General features: G+C 31.5%; 2 protein-coding genes across 2 annotated transcripts; one reads left to right on the top strand and one right to left on the bottom strand.

The window, feature by feature from the left end:
- Window positions 1–705: 705 nt before the first annotated feature.
- On the top strand, window positions 706–6,720 carry LOC107472472 (ascorbate transporter, chloroplastic). The gene is made up of 12 exons (XM_016091999.3): window positions 706–1,046; window positions 1,627–2,075; window positions 2,520–2,627; window positions 2,879–3,034; window positions 3,248–3,463; window positions 3,835–3,995; window positions 4,406–4,441; window positions 4,561–4,711; window positions 4,985–5,086; window positions 5,294–5,359; window positions 6,069–6,153; window positions 6,240–6,720. The coding sequence occupies exons 1-12, from the start codon at window positions 989–991 to the stop codon at window positions 6,335–6,337; spliced, it is 1,686 nt and encodes a 561-aa protein (XP_015947485.1). The 5' UTR covers window positions 706–988; the 3' UTR covers window positions 6,338–6,720.
- Window positions 6,721–6,873: 153 nt separating this feature from the next.
- On the bottom strand, window positions 6,874–9,772 carry LOC107472463 (cytochrome P450 86A8). Its single transcript, XM_016091990.3, has 2 exons — window positions 9,130–9,772; window positions 6,874–9,030 (listed from the first exon to the last, which is right to left on the bottom strand). Exon 2 carries the CDS (start codon window positions 8,984–8,986, stop codon window positions 7,367–7,369), a length of 1,620 nt encoding a protein of 539 aa, XP_015947476.1. The 5' UTR covers window positions 8,987–9,030; window positions 9,130–9,772; the 3' UTR covers window positions 6,874–7,366.
- Window positions 9,773–15,468: the final 5,696 nt, after the last annotated feature.

The following is a 15,468-nucleotide window of genomic DNA, read 5'->3' as shown; positions in this document are numbered from 1 at the left end:
TGGAGGTTCTTTTACAGTTTTACTACTTAAAGTGCAGTTGTAAATTAGTAGTCTAATGCAAATTCATATACTTGTCAAAATCTAACATGCTATTATTGGTCTTCATTTTCCAAATGAAAACAAAATCTATCAAATTCCAATCAAATAATAAAAATTACATCAACTAAAAGAGAGAGATTATAAATCCAATAGGTCAACTGTTTCTGATAATATATTTCAGCCGTTCTAGTAATATCTTCTCTCCACGAAGAGAAAAACGACAAGTCACTTTTGACGGTGGACAACAGCCATGTGTCAGAAGCAGAATATTCCACCCATGAACATGAAAAATACCATCATCACTTTTAAAATCCAAAAATAAATTTAATTGCAAGATTTTAATTTAAAATCACGAGTATAATAATCCACCAGAAAATAAAATAAGAAAGAAACACTTTTCGGATGACACAACCGGATTTAACGTTTTTTTCTCCTTGCAATTCCAATTATACCCCTAGCTAACCTATGCAACAGCCGTTCATTACTTCATTATAAGGGTAATTTGGTAACTTCACAAAATTCCGGCGCTGTAGCCTTTCCTAACGTGGATGTCCTTCTACGTGTCACGCTGTCAACCCCCCTTTCTCTTGGCTCCAACGTCACAGGAATTTTACTTCACTTTATTTTATTCCTCAAAATTAAAAAAAAATTGAAAAATAAATTAAAAATGGTTGAGACTGGAAAATTAGAGAACCTCTATACCTGGCTTATCTTCTATCTTTCCATTCCATTCTCTTCGTTGGGACTGTCAAAGAGAGAGCTTTTGCTCTCAAAACGACGTCGTCCTTGTGAATTGGATTTCACACACTGAACTGAACTCTGATATGGTATAAAGAGAACGAAGAAGAAGAAGAAAGAAGACAGCTTTGGTTTTCTCGCCATTGAAATCTCAAACTGCCGTAACTTCTGTCAGTATCAGCATCTGTTGCAGCTTCAGCTGAGTGTATCAATGGCTATGAGTGGTTTGGTTTCGAACCGCAACTTTGCTACTTCTTTCATTGCCTCAGGTGACTTCAAATTAATTAATTAATTACTTTTTTTAGAATTGAATAAAAAAAAATCCATTTTTTTCGTGGCTGCCTGCATTTTATGAATTATCCAATTATTTAATATCTAGTTTTGTTGTTTTGCCTTTTATGTGTTTGTTGAAATGAATGCGTATGTGTATGTTAGATTCTTTTGCATTAGAGTGGCAGTAACTACTAGAGTCTACAACCAAATGCTTATATTAGAGGATGGTTGTTTTGTTTGAATTTAATCTGCTTGATCATTCTGTTGTTTTGAGTAGTTTGTTTAACGAATTTTGTTAGCAAGAGGAGCAACATGTGTTCTGTGGGAACCTATTGATATGTCAGAAAAAAGTTACTATTAATGATGAAACTATGGAGTATGGAGTAGCTAGGAAGTTACATAGGTTTATTTAACTTAGAATTTGCTTTGAGCATAGTTTATTAGCTATATACTATATGGAGATTTTGGTAATTAAGGTTTGTTTTGTCTGGATTCGGATGGAATTTTCGCTCCTCTTCAAAGGCTATATGCTTGGTTATTGCAACTTAATTAATCTCTATTGTATGGTATTGGCAGGAAATGTATATAGATCTGGAAAGGATCTGTCACTTCAGAGAGGGGGAATTTCTGGAGTATCTCATTTTTCAAGATGCCAGCCCAGGATGCATTTTCAAACTAACTCCCCGTTGGAAGAGACAGTTTCAGGACAGACACTCGCATTTCGCAGTGAAGCAGCAGAGCATTGTTCTTCAGTATCAAGGCAATCTGCTCGCCGTATGAACTTTAAACTAAAGGCTGGTAGAAGAAGTCAGTCCTACATTTCTTCAGCTCCCTATGGAAGAGGCAATATTGAACAAAGGGCGGTACGTGGACTAGGTTTGAGCAAGAGGAACCACATTAAGGAAAATAAGATCCGTGTTTTCTACAAGTCTGAGGAATATGACATTACAGAGGCAAATATGGATTCTCTGCCATCAGCTGAAGGGACAGGTGAAGCCATTCTATTGCTGTGTAACATGGATCGTGTGAGTAGAATTCTACGGTACTTATGATTCATGTTTCCTCGTCTCATATTCCTGTGGACGTATTCTTTCCATCTTTGTCATTAGATTATCATTGGAAGATCTTTAGTTACTTGAAGTATTTAATGAATTGTGCAGTTGATTTTTAATCCTTGTAGTCTAGTTTGTTTAATGTTTCTTGTCCACAACCTAGCAATACAAAAAGCATATATTTCTTATAGCTATAGATGTTGACTGTTGAAAACATATATGTCTATGGAGTTTTAATTACCATTTTTTTCTGGCATTGTTTGGCTGAAGCTGTTAATAAGTTTTTTTTCCTTCAACTATGACAAGCACTTCTATAATCTTTAGTGGAGTGCTTCTAATTTCCATGTTTGGATTAACTCAACATTAATTACTAATGTCCCTTACTTATGTGCTTTACATATTTGTTATAATTGGTAGGTAAATATGAGCATAGCAATACTTCCAATGTCACAAGAGTTCAACTGGAACAGTGCAACAGTCGGCCTAATTCAGTCGTCCTTTTTCTGGGGTTATCTACTTACTCAGGTGGGACTGATATATCATACATGCAAAACGTTCTAGCTTTACTAGAAATTGGATTCATATACTAATCTTGCGTAGGTGTCTGAGTACCCTTTCTGGTAAACCTACCATGATGTTTGCTGTTCTCAAGAGTACATGCAAGAAATCATGAATGTCGTGATCTTCAAATTATCTTTTCATTTCATTCGGTGCTCGTAAAAAGTTCTAATGCATTCCTTTCAAACTGATTGATATACATTGCTGTCTTGGTTTAGATCCTTGGTGGCATATGGGCAGACAAACTTGGTGGAAAGCTAGTGCTAGGTTTTGGAGTTGTGTGGTGGTCAATAGCTACGATTTTAACTCCTATTGCTGCAAGACTTGGGCTGCCTTTTCTGCTTGTTATGCGTGCCTTTATGGGAATTGGCGAGGTTTGTCTATTTTACAGATATACTAATTTTATGTGTTTTTATAACTAAATTCGTATTGATTTGATTTATCTAGGCAATACACAAGAAGAAACTATTAGGAAAGAATTTTTTGTTTAATTGGTCTTATGTTTGAAGTCTATGCATAGTCTAGACATTATTTTTTCTTCTGTTGTCTAGCAAGTAGCAACCAATTATGTTATTCTTTGTTTCCAGGGTGTTGCTATGCCTGCAATGAATAATCTGCTTTCCAAGTGGATTCCTGTTTCTGAGAGAAGCAGGTCGCTTGCCTTCGTATACAGTGGCATGTACCTTGGTTCCGTCACAGGCTTGGCATTCTCACCTATACTAATCCAGAAATTCGGGTGGCCATCAGTGTTTTACTCATTTGGATCCCTTGGAAGTATCTGGTTCGCCTTATGGTTGAAAAAAGTAAGTTATCTTTCACTTGTTTTCAATAAAATATTAGTGCTTGTTCCTGTTATAAAAAATATGATGGGAGGAAATCAATTATTTCATCGCTTCCAACCATATGAAATGAAATATAGTTTCATATTGTGAACTGTCTCATGATATGTCGCATGACACTTGATTTCAACGTTATATTTTATGCAAGAACCAAACAATGTTCCGTTCACCAAATATATACGAAAATGAGTTACCTTGTGCTGTACTCATGAATTTTATTTTGGTAGCAACATCTTAATTTTGACAGAACAACTATAAATGTTTGGTGTACTTTGTAATTCATCGTTAATGATTGTTTTTTATACCATAGTTTTTCTTATGTTGGTCTCTCTCAGTCATATAGCTCACCAACAGAAGACCCAGATGTTGCACCAGAGGAGAAAAGGCTCATACTTGGAGGCAGTATATCCAAAGAAGCCGTGACAGTTATTCCTTGGAAACTAATTTTATCAAAGCCACCTGTATGGGCTTTAATTATATCAAACCTTCTTTTAAAAAAAAAAAAAAAAAAACATTTTTCATTTTTTTACCTTAAGTATTCAGAACTACATTTTATAATAGCTTATATCTTTGCAATCAAGAGTTTGAACCAGAACAAATCATTGTGGTAAACCCAATTGCACTTTTGTTTGCTAGCATATAGTTTTATTTTGTTATCTGCTTTAGAATTCATGATAGAAGCACAGAAACTTAAGTAGAAAGAGCTGTATAAACTGATGAATATATATTATGTGAATGTTATATGTTGTTTGACACACTGCATAACTTATTTATACTCATTCATAAGGGACAATAATATAAATGGAATTGTTAATTTTCCATAAGAGCTAATTCCTATATGGACAAGCCTAATTCTTATATGCATTTATTCTTGGTCAACAACATACTGTTAAATATTCTAACAATCTGGAACACTTTGCTGTTAAGGCATTTCTTACCATTTGTATCAAATTACATCTACATAATATTTTAGGTGATTTAATAAGGCATAGAGGAATTAAGATACATATATAGAAAGCTTTATATGAATTATTTATTCAATTGAATGACTGTGCTAATGGAATATTCTCTCAGGTTCTGAAGTTCAACCTTACGGAATCTGGCCTCTTATGTGTCCTGCCATGGTTGACAATGGCTGTTTTTGCAAATATAGGAGGCTGGATTGCTGACACTCTTGTGAGCAAAGGCCTTTCCATCACAAATGTTCGAAAGGCAAGAAATGCGCTACTCTTACATTTTGTAAATTTTATTTCAACACACTATACCAACGGCATATAATTTCCATCTTAGAAACACTAAAATTAACTGCATCAGTAGAAGCAAATTTTCGTTATGATTTCTTTTTAGCACTTGTTCAAGAGAGAAAAGAATATTTTTCCTGATTAAAAATGATCTTAAGTTATGGCAATTGAAGCATTTTATATTTCATTTGTCTCTTTTGCACCCTCTAACATTAGTTTGTTTAAATATCTCCTATTGTGGCAGATCATGCAAACAATTGGGTTTCTGGGTCCCGCCATTTTTCTTACACAGCTCAGCCATGTTAGAACACCAGCTTTGGCAGTACTGTGCATGGCTTGCAGTCAGGTTTGAGCTTGATCAATATTTATCATCCCGAATTTAGATTTGGAAATTGTTTTTTTATTTTTTCTTTTTCCCCCCAATCTCTAATTAAGTTTGATATTATTATAATACATAATAGCCTAGAAACCATGACCGCATTGCATAGCCTTTACATGTTTATATAATATAGTTACCTAATATAATCACAAATAAAATTATTTGCTTTTTCAGGGATCTGATGCATTCTCACAATCTGGTCTATATTCAAACCATCAAGACATTGGACCACGCTATGCTGTGAGTAATTGCTTCTTTATAGCCCATACCCATAGGAGCTACCGAAAGTTAAATGACCAAATAAATATATTAAAAGTAAAAAATAAAAGATGTCACCAAAGAGGAACAAATTTGTTGATGATGGCAAAGAGTAAGACTGCAATAGATTCCTGACTTTTGTGTTTGGTGACACATTTTGGGAATTGAACCTCCTGAGGTTCTTTTTTGCTGACACTCTTATCTGTGACACATGCCAAAATCTTTCTACATCAACATTGCCAGGAACAGGGTCACTGAGTCAATAATAACCAAAGATTTGTTGTGTCTCCAATTTGCTTCCTGATAAATGAAAATTTTTGGGCCTAATTGGTTTCTATTTTCATTTTTTTAATGCATTTTCCAAATTTTGTGAAGGAAAATAAAAAAGTGAAAATGTTTTCTATTTCCATGTCATGTTTAAAATGAAAACTCGAAATGAAAACAAAACCAATCAGGTCCTTAGCTCTTTCAGTCTCCCTTTTCCAAGAAGTTTGATGTTGTTGAATTTAGTTTCAATGAAAATATCTCTCTCCTTCTCATCATACAAGTGCTTTTTCAATTTATTTATTCATTCAAAATGTCATATGCTTGAAATCCTAGACATACTTCCACTATACAATTGTGTTCTCTCTGTTACCTTTTTAACCTTCAAATATGTATCCATAAGAACACATACTATCATAAATTTCAGGGTGTATTGCTAGGACTGTCAAACACCGCAGGTGTACTCGCTGGTGTCTTCGGTACAGCTGCAACTGGATTCATACTCCAACGAGGTAAATAAGAATGATCCATTTTCATCCTGCTCAACTTTTCTGCTTTGGCTGTGGTATTTTCACTTATACTCTATCTTCTGTTGCAGGTTCTTGGAATGATGTATTTAAGGTTGCTGTTGTGTTGTACATAATAGGCACATTGGTCTGGAACATCTTTTCAACTGGAGAAAAAGTTCTTGACTAAAATCAAAGCAGTGATGTTAAATGAAGAGAGGTATCAACAGTAGATGGAATTAAAATCAGATGACAAAAAGCATGTCAAAATCAATTGGAAGACGAGGAAGAAACAGTGAAACACCCTGCTGAAAAACATAGAAGAGACACAGATTTTGAACCCAAAAAAATAGCTAGGCCATTATATTATTATTTTCTCCTAGAATTCTTGGATAATGAATTAACTTGGCACCTTTTGCATGTGCCTTGTACCATCATCTAATTATGCTTTGTGTATAGATAGTTGAAGGGTAGTTTCCAACTGTATAATTTTCATTTAAGCATACTTATGCTTAAAAGGAAAAATACATGTTATATGAGTAATTCTACCACATCATACCTGACTTGGAAATAGATGCAATGTTATCTTGTATCTATCTACATTTGTTTATCCCACTATTGGTAGTTCAATTTTGTGCACCTTGCATTGTCATTAGAATCATAGTTGAACTTAGAAAAGTCTGATATTTAAATTGTTCTTCATATCTGAAGCCAAGATTAACCAACTATACAGGTGAATATCACAGAATTTTTGGAGTTTACAAATCAAGCATGATCAAGAAGGTATTACAAACATAAGATCAGAAACAGATATTTCATCAAAGATAAGGGCTTTATATTATTTGATGATCGTGAACATGCAAACATTGTTAAATTTGAGTTTAGCTTTTGGACAAGGCCTTAGAAAACCAGTAAAATTAAATAGAAAAAAACATAACAAGAAATAATGAATACAATGAATATTTCCCAAGTATCCTACAAAGGCAGATATAGATTGAGAAAAAAGCATTTCATCAATCTTCACAACCCTAGAAAATAAAATCTTCCAAACAGTTTCTAATATGAATTATGAATTTAATATAAGACACCATGAATGTACTCCTTTTTTCTAAAAGGCCTTTTTGTAAAATCTTTTCTTCTGATGTAGCTAAATTCTCCTCAATTGAACTTGAAATCCACATGCAAAAATCTCTAACTTCATGTTGGAAATCTTTTATTATTAAAATCCATTGCTTCTCAAACCTGCATATTCTTTACCATTATTCTCTGTTTCTCTTTCTTTCTGAAAACTTGCCACAAAACCTTTCAAGTCCCTGCTATGAACATTGACCTTGAGTCCATTTTTCATGAACAATGTGAGTGACATCTTCTGCTCAACCTGGTGGCCAGGCACCAATATGAGCCGGTGGCGGAGGAGCACGGCGGCCGCAACTGACTTCATCTGTAGGTATGCCAAATCCTTTCCTAAGCATATTCTTGGACCAGCATTGAAAGCAACAAACTTGAAAGAGTCATGCATGATGAATTTTGTTCCATCCTGAGACAACCACCTCTCAGGGCGAAATTCCATGCAATCTTCGCCCCACGTGGACTTCAATCTCCCTGCCGAGTATATCGAATATGTCACCGATGATCCGGCCGGAACAAACGTGCCATCCGGCAACACATCATCGGCGACCACGTGCTTCGAATCCTCCGGCACCGAAGGATACAACCTTAGTGTCTCGGACAATGCTGCTTTTAGATAAACCAAACGATCAATTTCGTCAAACACCAACGGTTCCTCAACCCACTTTTCCACGTCACTGCCACGTGTCTCAATCAGAACGGTGCATATTTCGCGCAAAATTTTTGTTTCCACACTTGGATTCTGAATCACCAACCAGAAAAACCAACTCAATGCGACTGATGACGTGTCACGTCCAGCTAGGATGAAATTCAATGCCACGTGTTGGAGAAATTGATCCGAGTAGGATTCTTTTTTCCTCATAAACCTAGTCAGCAAATCATCATGGTGGGTCCCATCCTTTTGGTGGCTTAATAATTCCACTTTGCGCTTTTCAATGACATTAGATAAATGCTTGTCCACGTCAACAAGGCTTCGGCTCAAGCTGACTTCCATTCCGAGCCGAAGCCATTTCTTGACCTTCCACAGCACCTCCGGCAATATGAACCTCTGAAGCGAAGCTTCGGTGGCTCGGTCGAAAGCGGTGGCAAAATTATTCTCCGGCAAGCCTAGGCCACAAGTTTGTGGGTCCCTCCCAAAAGCCAAGCCGCAAATGTTGTCAAAAGTGAGCCGAAGCATTAGATCTTGCAAATCAACCGACTCGGCTTCCTCCTCGGCTTTCTTGAGGATCAAGCAAAGCCGTTCCTTGATAGCTCGGGTCACCCACCGGGCCATGGCTTGTCGGAGCGTCCGGGTGGTGAATTCTAATGCAGCCGTCTTACGCTGGAAAAGCCAGGTGTCACCATCAGAGTTGAAGATTCCATCACCAAGTAGATCATGAAACACAGCATGCCACGTGGGCCCTTTCGGGTAATTATCAAATCGGGTCTTGAGAATGTGCTCCAAGTTCCTCGGGTCGCACGTGACAGTCACGAGACCTTGCTTCTTAGCAAGGAAGGGGATTGCACAGATGCATGTCTGGTACGTGCCGCCACACGCGCGCAGATTATCAGAGATCCAGTCATGCATACGGTCACAATTCTCGATCAGCCCCGGGAGACTGCCCAATAGAGGCCAGACACGTGGACCCTTCAGTGACCGTGAGATGAACGTTAGCCAAAGCTGGTAAGCAATGACCGCCGTTAAAAGCAGAAGAGCCGTACAAGTTTCCATTTTTATTGCAAACCACGCTACCCTAATGAATCCAATGCTCAATCCTACAAGAAACTTACCTCAGGTTAAATCTTTCTGTGAAAAGACAATTTTTTTCTAAGAGAAAAATAATTGGCAGTTGAAAAAACAAGAAAAAAACATACCTTTCAAAAATGGGTACTGTATGTATGAGAATCACACTTTCATGAACATATCAAAGCTTGAGCTAGTTAAGCTAAGTTAAATGAATGAAGCAACCATAACAATACACACTATATACCTAGTTTCTTCGCTTAAGAATGAGTGAGAAGCAAGGAAAATGAAGAAGCTGGCTAGGAAGAAGGAGAAAGATGATATAAGAAGATGAGATAAGAGATCAGAAACTGAGAAAGTGATGAGTATAGTCTGTATTATTATAGTAGTGTTGCGGTGGTGAGGGGTAGATGAAAGAGTAAATGCACTCTGGAGGTTGTTGAAACTCTAACTACAAATTAATACACCAACCTGTATATCACTACTACTATATATATACATATATATTCATATATAAATATATCTTTTGAAAAATGAAAATTGAAAAGTACCCTCTTTCATGCACCAAATTAAAGTGTTGTGTGTGTGTGAGAGTGTTTTAGAGTAGTGTGTTAAGGCCAGGCAGGCAATAATAATAACAATGAATGAGTGAATGAATGAATGGATGGAAATAAATGAGAGTAGTTGAGGAACATGGCCAGAGCAAAAACACAAACACCTTATGTGCACAGAAGCTAGGTTACACTCTTTTTCTTTTTGAGCATCATAGCTATTTTCATCTTATATATCAATAACCAAACTAGGGAAAAAAATAATGAACACTAAAAAAATGTTGGGGAAAAAATTCAAGTGTTGTGGTGTAAGTGGGGTTTTAGGTTATGGTTTTGGTGAACAATAACCTACCAATAATTTATAGCATTTACGTGGGTGAACTGTATTCTCATAACTCTTTGTTGATTTGATCCATAATATACAAATTAAATTACTGTATTCAGTTAAAAGTAATAATATATATATATTGAAAATAATAATAAAAAAAAAGTGTTAAGAGAGAAAAATTGTGAAACCATTAACAGCAACAACTAAATTCTAGGAGTGATCACAGACGCAGAGTTGACCTACTTTGATGTCATTTATTGTGGGAATTTGAATAATTTAATAATAGAGTGTATTATTTGCATGGTTTGATATAGTAGGCAAAAGTCAAAGTCGCGTTGGCAGAAGAGAAATTGAATACATGCATGAAACTGAAACTGAAACTCAAAGTGTGATGAACTGTGATTTGGAAGTTGGAACTCTTTTCAACATCCTCTTCACCTTCTCATCCTCATTATTCGCCCATTAATAATTGATATATATAAATTATTTCGATGGCAAGTTGAATTGGTCAGTGATTAATTCGTTTATTTGTTTAAATAAGTGTTTAAATTACACTTCGAATTTCAACTTATCTATATAAATATATAGTAAGTTATTGACTATAAATTCTTAGATAAAATTTAGATTTATCACGAATTATTTATTAGTTTGATAGACGAAAAGATACTATTAAAAAAATATATTGTAAACTATTTTAAAAGAATTAAAATATAAAAATTAGGTTGACTAATTCAACAAAACTATTTAAACTAGATAATTTATTTAATAATTTTATATCACATTTAAATTTTTATGAGCATTATTGTGTTAGTTTATATAATTTTAATGGTTAAATTTGTGAACACTTAAAAATTTTATTATAATCAGGATTAGTAGTTTATTCTAATAACAATAAATCCGAAGAAACAACAAAGTTTAATTAATAATTAAGTAGGATAAATTTTGGATAAGTAATTCTTAGGTTTTAATTATGTAATCTTTAACTATTTGGATGCTTTTTCTCTAATATGGTGTAATTTTTGTTTTTATTCATCTTTATTCATTTGAAGTGTTTTTAATTAATTTAGTTTCATGCTCCATAAGAGAAATAGGAGTAGCAAATTCAAACACGGTATAGTAGTAGGAGTAAATTTCATGAAAGTTCAAAGAAGATGCAAGGTAGATAAAATATATATAGGTCCAAATTAAAGAGCAAAGACAAAGAAGAGAAATTTAAACGGAATATATAATTGACCAACTTTAATTTAGTAGGAGTAAATTTCATAGAAAGTTAAGAGAAGAAATATATTAGATAAAAGGTTAACATGGCATAATTTTTTTATTTTCATCTAAAAAATTGTAAATTCGAATCTTTATATATCTTTGATTTAAAAAAAATAGATAAAACATGTCGGTCAAAAGAGCAAAGACAAAGGAGAGAAATAATTTAAAAGAAATATATAATAATAGATAGACCAACTTTAATTTACTTGATTATTTTAATTTCAGTGCTTTATGGTATATGGACGCATGCAATAGAAAAAACGATTCCTAAGATATACAGATATATATGGTTGAACTACTGATCACAAATTATAAATATATTTCCTTACTGAGTTTTTTTTTTTAATTTTCTTATTATTGGATCATACATGAAATAATAAGTCTATTATATTATAGAGAATTATTAGTGAAACCTGTTTTAATTTAAACCTGTATTTTTTTTTTAAATTAATGTCAATTACTTGGTTCTCACACTAGAAGCAAGTAATAAGCTTATTTAAATATTTCACATGACATTTAAAGATGTGAAACTCTTCTAACTGAAATTATACTAAAATTAAATCTAAAAAGAAAAAAATATATATATAAAATTGAAAAAAAAAAGATAAAAGGTAGAAAACACGGCATATATTGAATTTTCGATGTACTAAAATTTTACAAATGTATTTTAGAATACTTGTAGTTAATAAAATTGAATAAAAAAAATACTTATATTGTTATAGTTTTAAATATTTATCCAATTTATAATATTTAGGTAGATTAGTTAATAATGTGAATTAAATTTATAATCAATATTTTAATTTTTAAAATATTTATCCTATTTACAATATTTATCTAGTATAAATTATATGAATTAATTAGAGTTTATTTTTAAGTACAATTTTTTTACTTACATAATCTTTTACTATATTATATATATCAAAGATGTTTGTGATTGTTTTACTTACATAATCTATATAATTTTTTATTTTTAATTTTTAATTTTTTACTTAATAATTAAGTATATTCCAATGCATGCATTGCGTGAAAATGGGGGAATTGAAGTAGTAATTAATAGAGAGAGATTATAATTGTAATGATATGTTTAACTTTTTAGCAATGACAATTGACAGGTGCTTTATTTTGAATGAAAGCCACCACAATAATGATCGAACGCTCTAGAAATTAAAATTAATGGAATGGGCAAAATATTAGTAACTTACTTTTAAGTTTGAAGTCAATAGATTCGTAAAGTAAGTAATGAGGAAAATGATGGAGACATCTCTGAATCAAATTATTAAATAAGAAAAAGTATATGGAACAAAAATTAATCAAATTATTAAATAAAAAAAATATATGCATAAAAAATTATCAGTTAAAAATTAAATAAAATCATATTAATTTATATTAATAATTAATTTTAAATTTTTAAATTTAAAATTTAAAAAATTTAAAATTAATTAAGTAAACTTAATTAAAACCTATAAAAGTCTTCATATTCTCTCTCACGTTAACCTAATTAAAACTTATAAAAATCTTTCTCGCCGGTACATCTTTCGCCGTCGTCGTCATCGCTATCATAGTCACAGCAATAAATCGTGACATCGGTTTTATCACTTACATTATCATCAATGCACAATCAACACATTAATTTTTCATGTTTTTCATCTTATTCTTCTTCGCTTTATTCTTCGGCATGTGCAACACCAGAGAGAAATTTTGTTGAAAAAGAAGAAGAAGATACTCATGGTAATGCTGTTACTGAATTACCTTTACTTTTGTCACTTTCATTGCCACACAATAGAGCTCTGGAGAAGAAAACCCTAATTGCAAATTTAGACTCATCTTCTTCATCACCACAAAGAGTTTCGGAAACATACGAAGCTGCATCACCAAAGAATTCTAATGTCTCCAATAAAAGTAGAAAGTCCTCCTCATTATCAGCATCGGCAAGGGTTTCTAATGGTTCCAATGGAAGTAAAAAATCTTTGTCACGATCAGCATCGTTAGATAGGGTTTTGAAGTAGAAAGTCTTCCTCATTTATTCTCATCAATCCAATCCATTCTCACATGTATTATGTGTGTTTTTCTTAATATAATACAATATGGATCTTGATGATGATGCAGGCATATTTGTACAGAGATCAGGTTACATCTTGAAAGAATGAACTTAGAGAAAAATTGTTATTTGTTAGTATTAATAATAAAAATTATTAATTTAATATGAAAAAAATATCATAATACTTAACAAAAAAACATCCAATTATATTTTAACAAAAATAATTAAATATCTATAAAATTTAAAAAAAATATAAAATTTTTAAAAAAAATAGAGACATTCACATTTGCAATACAAAAAATTCAAAAAATATATAAAAAACATTCATTTAGTATGAAAAAGAAACATTCTGATACTTAACAGAAGAAACATCCATATATATTAACTCGTAGAGATTTTGAATTCACCCAAAATTATTTGACTGGTTTTTAGCTAATATTCTTTTGGTTCCTAACATTGCTCATTAAATCATTATAATAATGACGGTGAAGATACTTCAATGTTCATCTCAACAAATTTGATGATAACCCTTGGATTATTTGGGGTGGAAAATTTAATTAACTTCAACGTTAATGTTTTAAAATTTATAGATTAAAATTTAAAAAAACATAAGTGTATGTTTTAAGTTTTCTAAAAAGAAAACACTTGGTATAAGGGTGACAAGAAAGATAATAGTTAATATTAGTTTTGTTTTGAAATAACTATTACTTATTAATTTACAAAAGATTATTTTTCTGTTAGAAGATAAAATAATGTTTTTTTTTCCAGTGCCAACTCCTATTTAAGAGAGTAATATATAGATATATAGATGAGAGAAATTTGAGCTAGTAATAAAAAAAGATGATTAACAAAAAAAATTGAGTAATTTAAATTAAAGGGATCATTTTATTTTTAGAAAGTGATATTTGAACTTAAAATATGTGTTCACCACCTTAAGTATGTCTTTTATTTGAGGTTCATTTCGCGTTTTTATTTTTTTCTCTCCAATTTTTTTTCATTTTCTTTATTTTTTCTCTCTTTCATGAGTAGTGTCAAATACACTCGCATATATAATTAATTATGCTAGGTCCACAAATATTAGTTATTAGTATAAAATAATATATATTAAAATATAAAATATATATTAAAAATAAGTTAAAAATATATTTATTTATTTATAAATATATAGTAATTAATTTTAGTATACATATAGTAGATATTTCCGTATTCAGAAGGCGAAACTTAATTAATTTTAATAGAATTTTAAAAGTTAATACGGATGGATGTGGCCATGTTAATTAATTTACACTACCTAGTATGCTTAATTAGAATCGATCAATTAATATATTAGAATTGCAATTCCCATTGATGATGTCTTATATACTCCTATGAAAAAGAAATCTTAAACACGTATTTGCTTTTTCCTTTCTATGTAAGGCTACTTTTAAAGGGATTTGTACTATTATATTGTAATATATAAGATAGATCAATTACATGTATTTACATATAAATAATTTTCCAACCCTAGTTTTGGAAATTATTTTGGAGCTCATGAATATAATTGATGCACCTAATAACTAAGACAAAACTATGTTTTTAATATAATAAATAGATAGAAAATAAACTCTTTCTTTATTTTGGGGGTTAGTAATGATTTAACTCTAAAATTTTTTATTATAAAAATTTTGATATTATGTTACAAAATAAGTTATTTATCCAAAAAATTTAAACTAACAAAAAATAATTATAATAAATAGTTATATCTTTAATAATGTTATTATTTAAATTTTAGTTACCTAAAAAATAATTCATTATCTCTCGATATATACGTATTCTCACGAACTCATCATCACCACTACTAATTGATGATATATAGTTTAATAGAAATAATATACATGAAAAAAAATTTCCAAATTCCAATATAGAAAAAACTTTACGGGAAAACTTTCAAAGAAAATGAGACTTGAATATTATTATGCAATTAACATAAATCCTATTTTACTCTTTATATAAACAAAGTAACAAAAATGCATAACTATTATTGATGGATAAAAATATAATAAAATGAAAATTCAAGCGCAGTTAACTTCACAACTTTATGTATAGTTAATAGTTAAAAGTCGTTAGATGATAATTTAATCAAATATATTAAATCATTTAACGACTCATAACTATTAACTTACTGCAAATGAATGTTTACCGTATAATAATATTGTTAATTCCTTCATCATAAATATTGGTATTGAGCAAAGCAAACAAGTGTACGCTGTACGTATTAATATTTAGTACTCTCATAATTAATCCATAACTC

The sequence above is a fragment of the Arachis duranensis genome, chromosome 2 (genome assembly GCF_000817695.3).
Source record: "Arachis duranensis cultivar V14167 chromosome 2, aradu.V14167.gnm2.J7QH, whole genome shotgun sequence".
In the NCBI taxonomy this organism is placed as follows: Eukaryota; Viridiplantae; Streptophyta; class Magnoliopsida; order Fabales; family Fabaceae; genus Arachis; species Arachis duranensis.
Note: the sequence above shows the minus strand (reverse complement) of the source record. Positions and strands in the feature narration are given on the sequence as shown.

Excerpts from the sequence above, each read along its gene's own strand:
- LOC107472472 (XM_016091999.3), top strand. The coding sequence starts at position 989 with ATGGCTATGAGTGGTTTGGTTTCGAACCGCAACTTTGCTACTTCTTTC. Across the intron at positions 1,047-1,626 it reads TACTTCTTTCATTGCCTCAG|GAAATGTATATAGATCTGGA; the intron begins GTGACTTCAAAT and ends TGGTATTGGCAG. Across the intron at positions 4,442-4,560 it reads TTAAGGCATTTCTTACCATT|AATATTCTCTCAGGTTCTGA; the intron begins TGTATCAAATTA and ends CTGTGCTAATGG.
- LOC107472463 (XM_016091990.3), bottom strand. The coding sequence starts at position 8,986 with ATGGAAACTTGTACGGCTCTTCTGCTTTTAACGGCGGTCATTGCTTAC.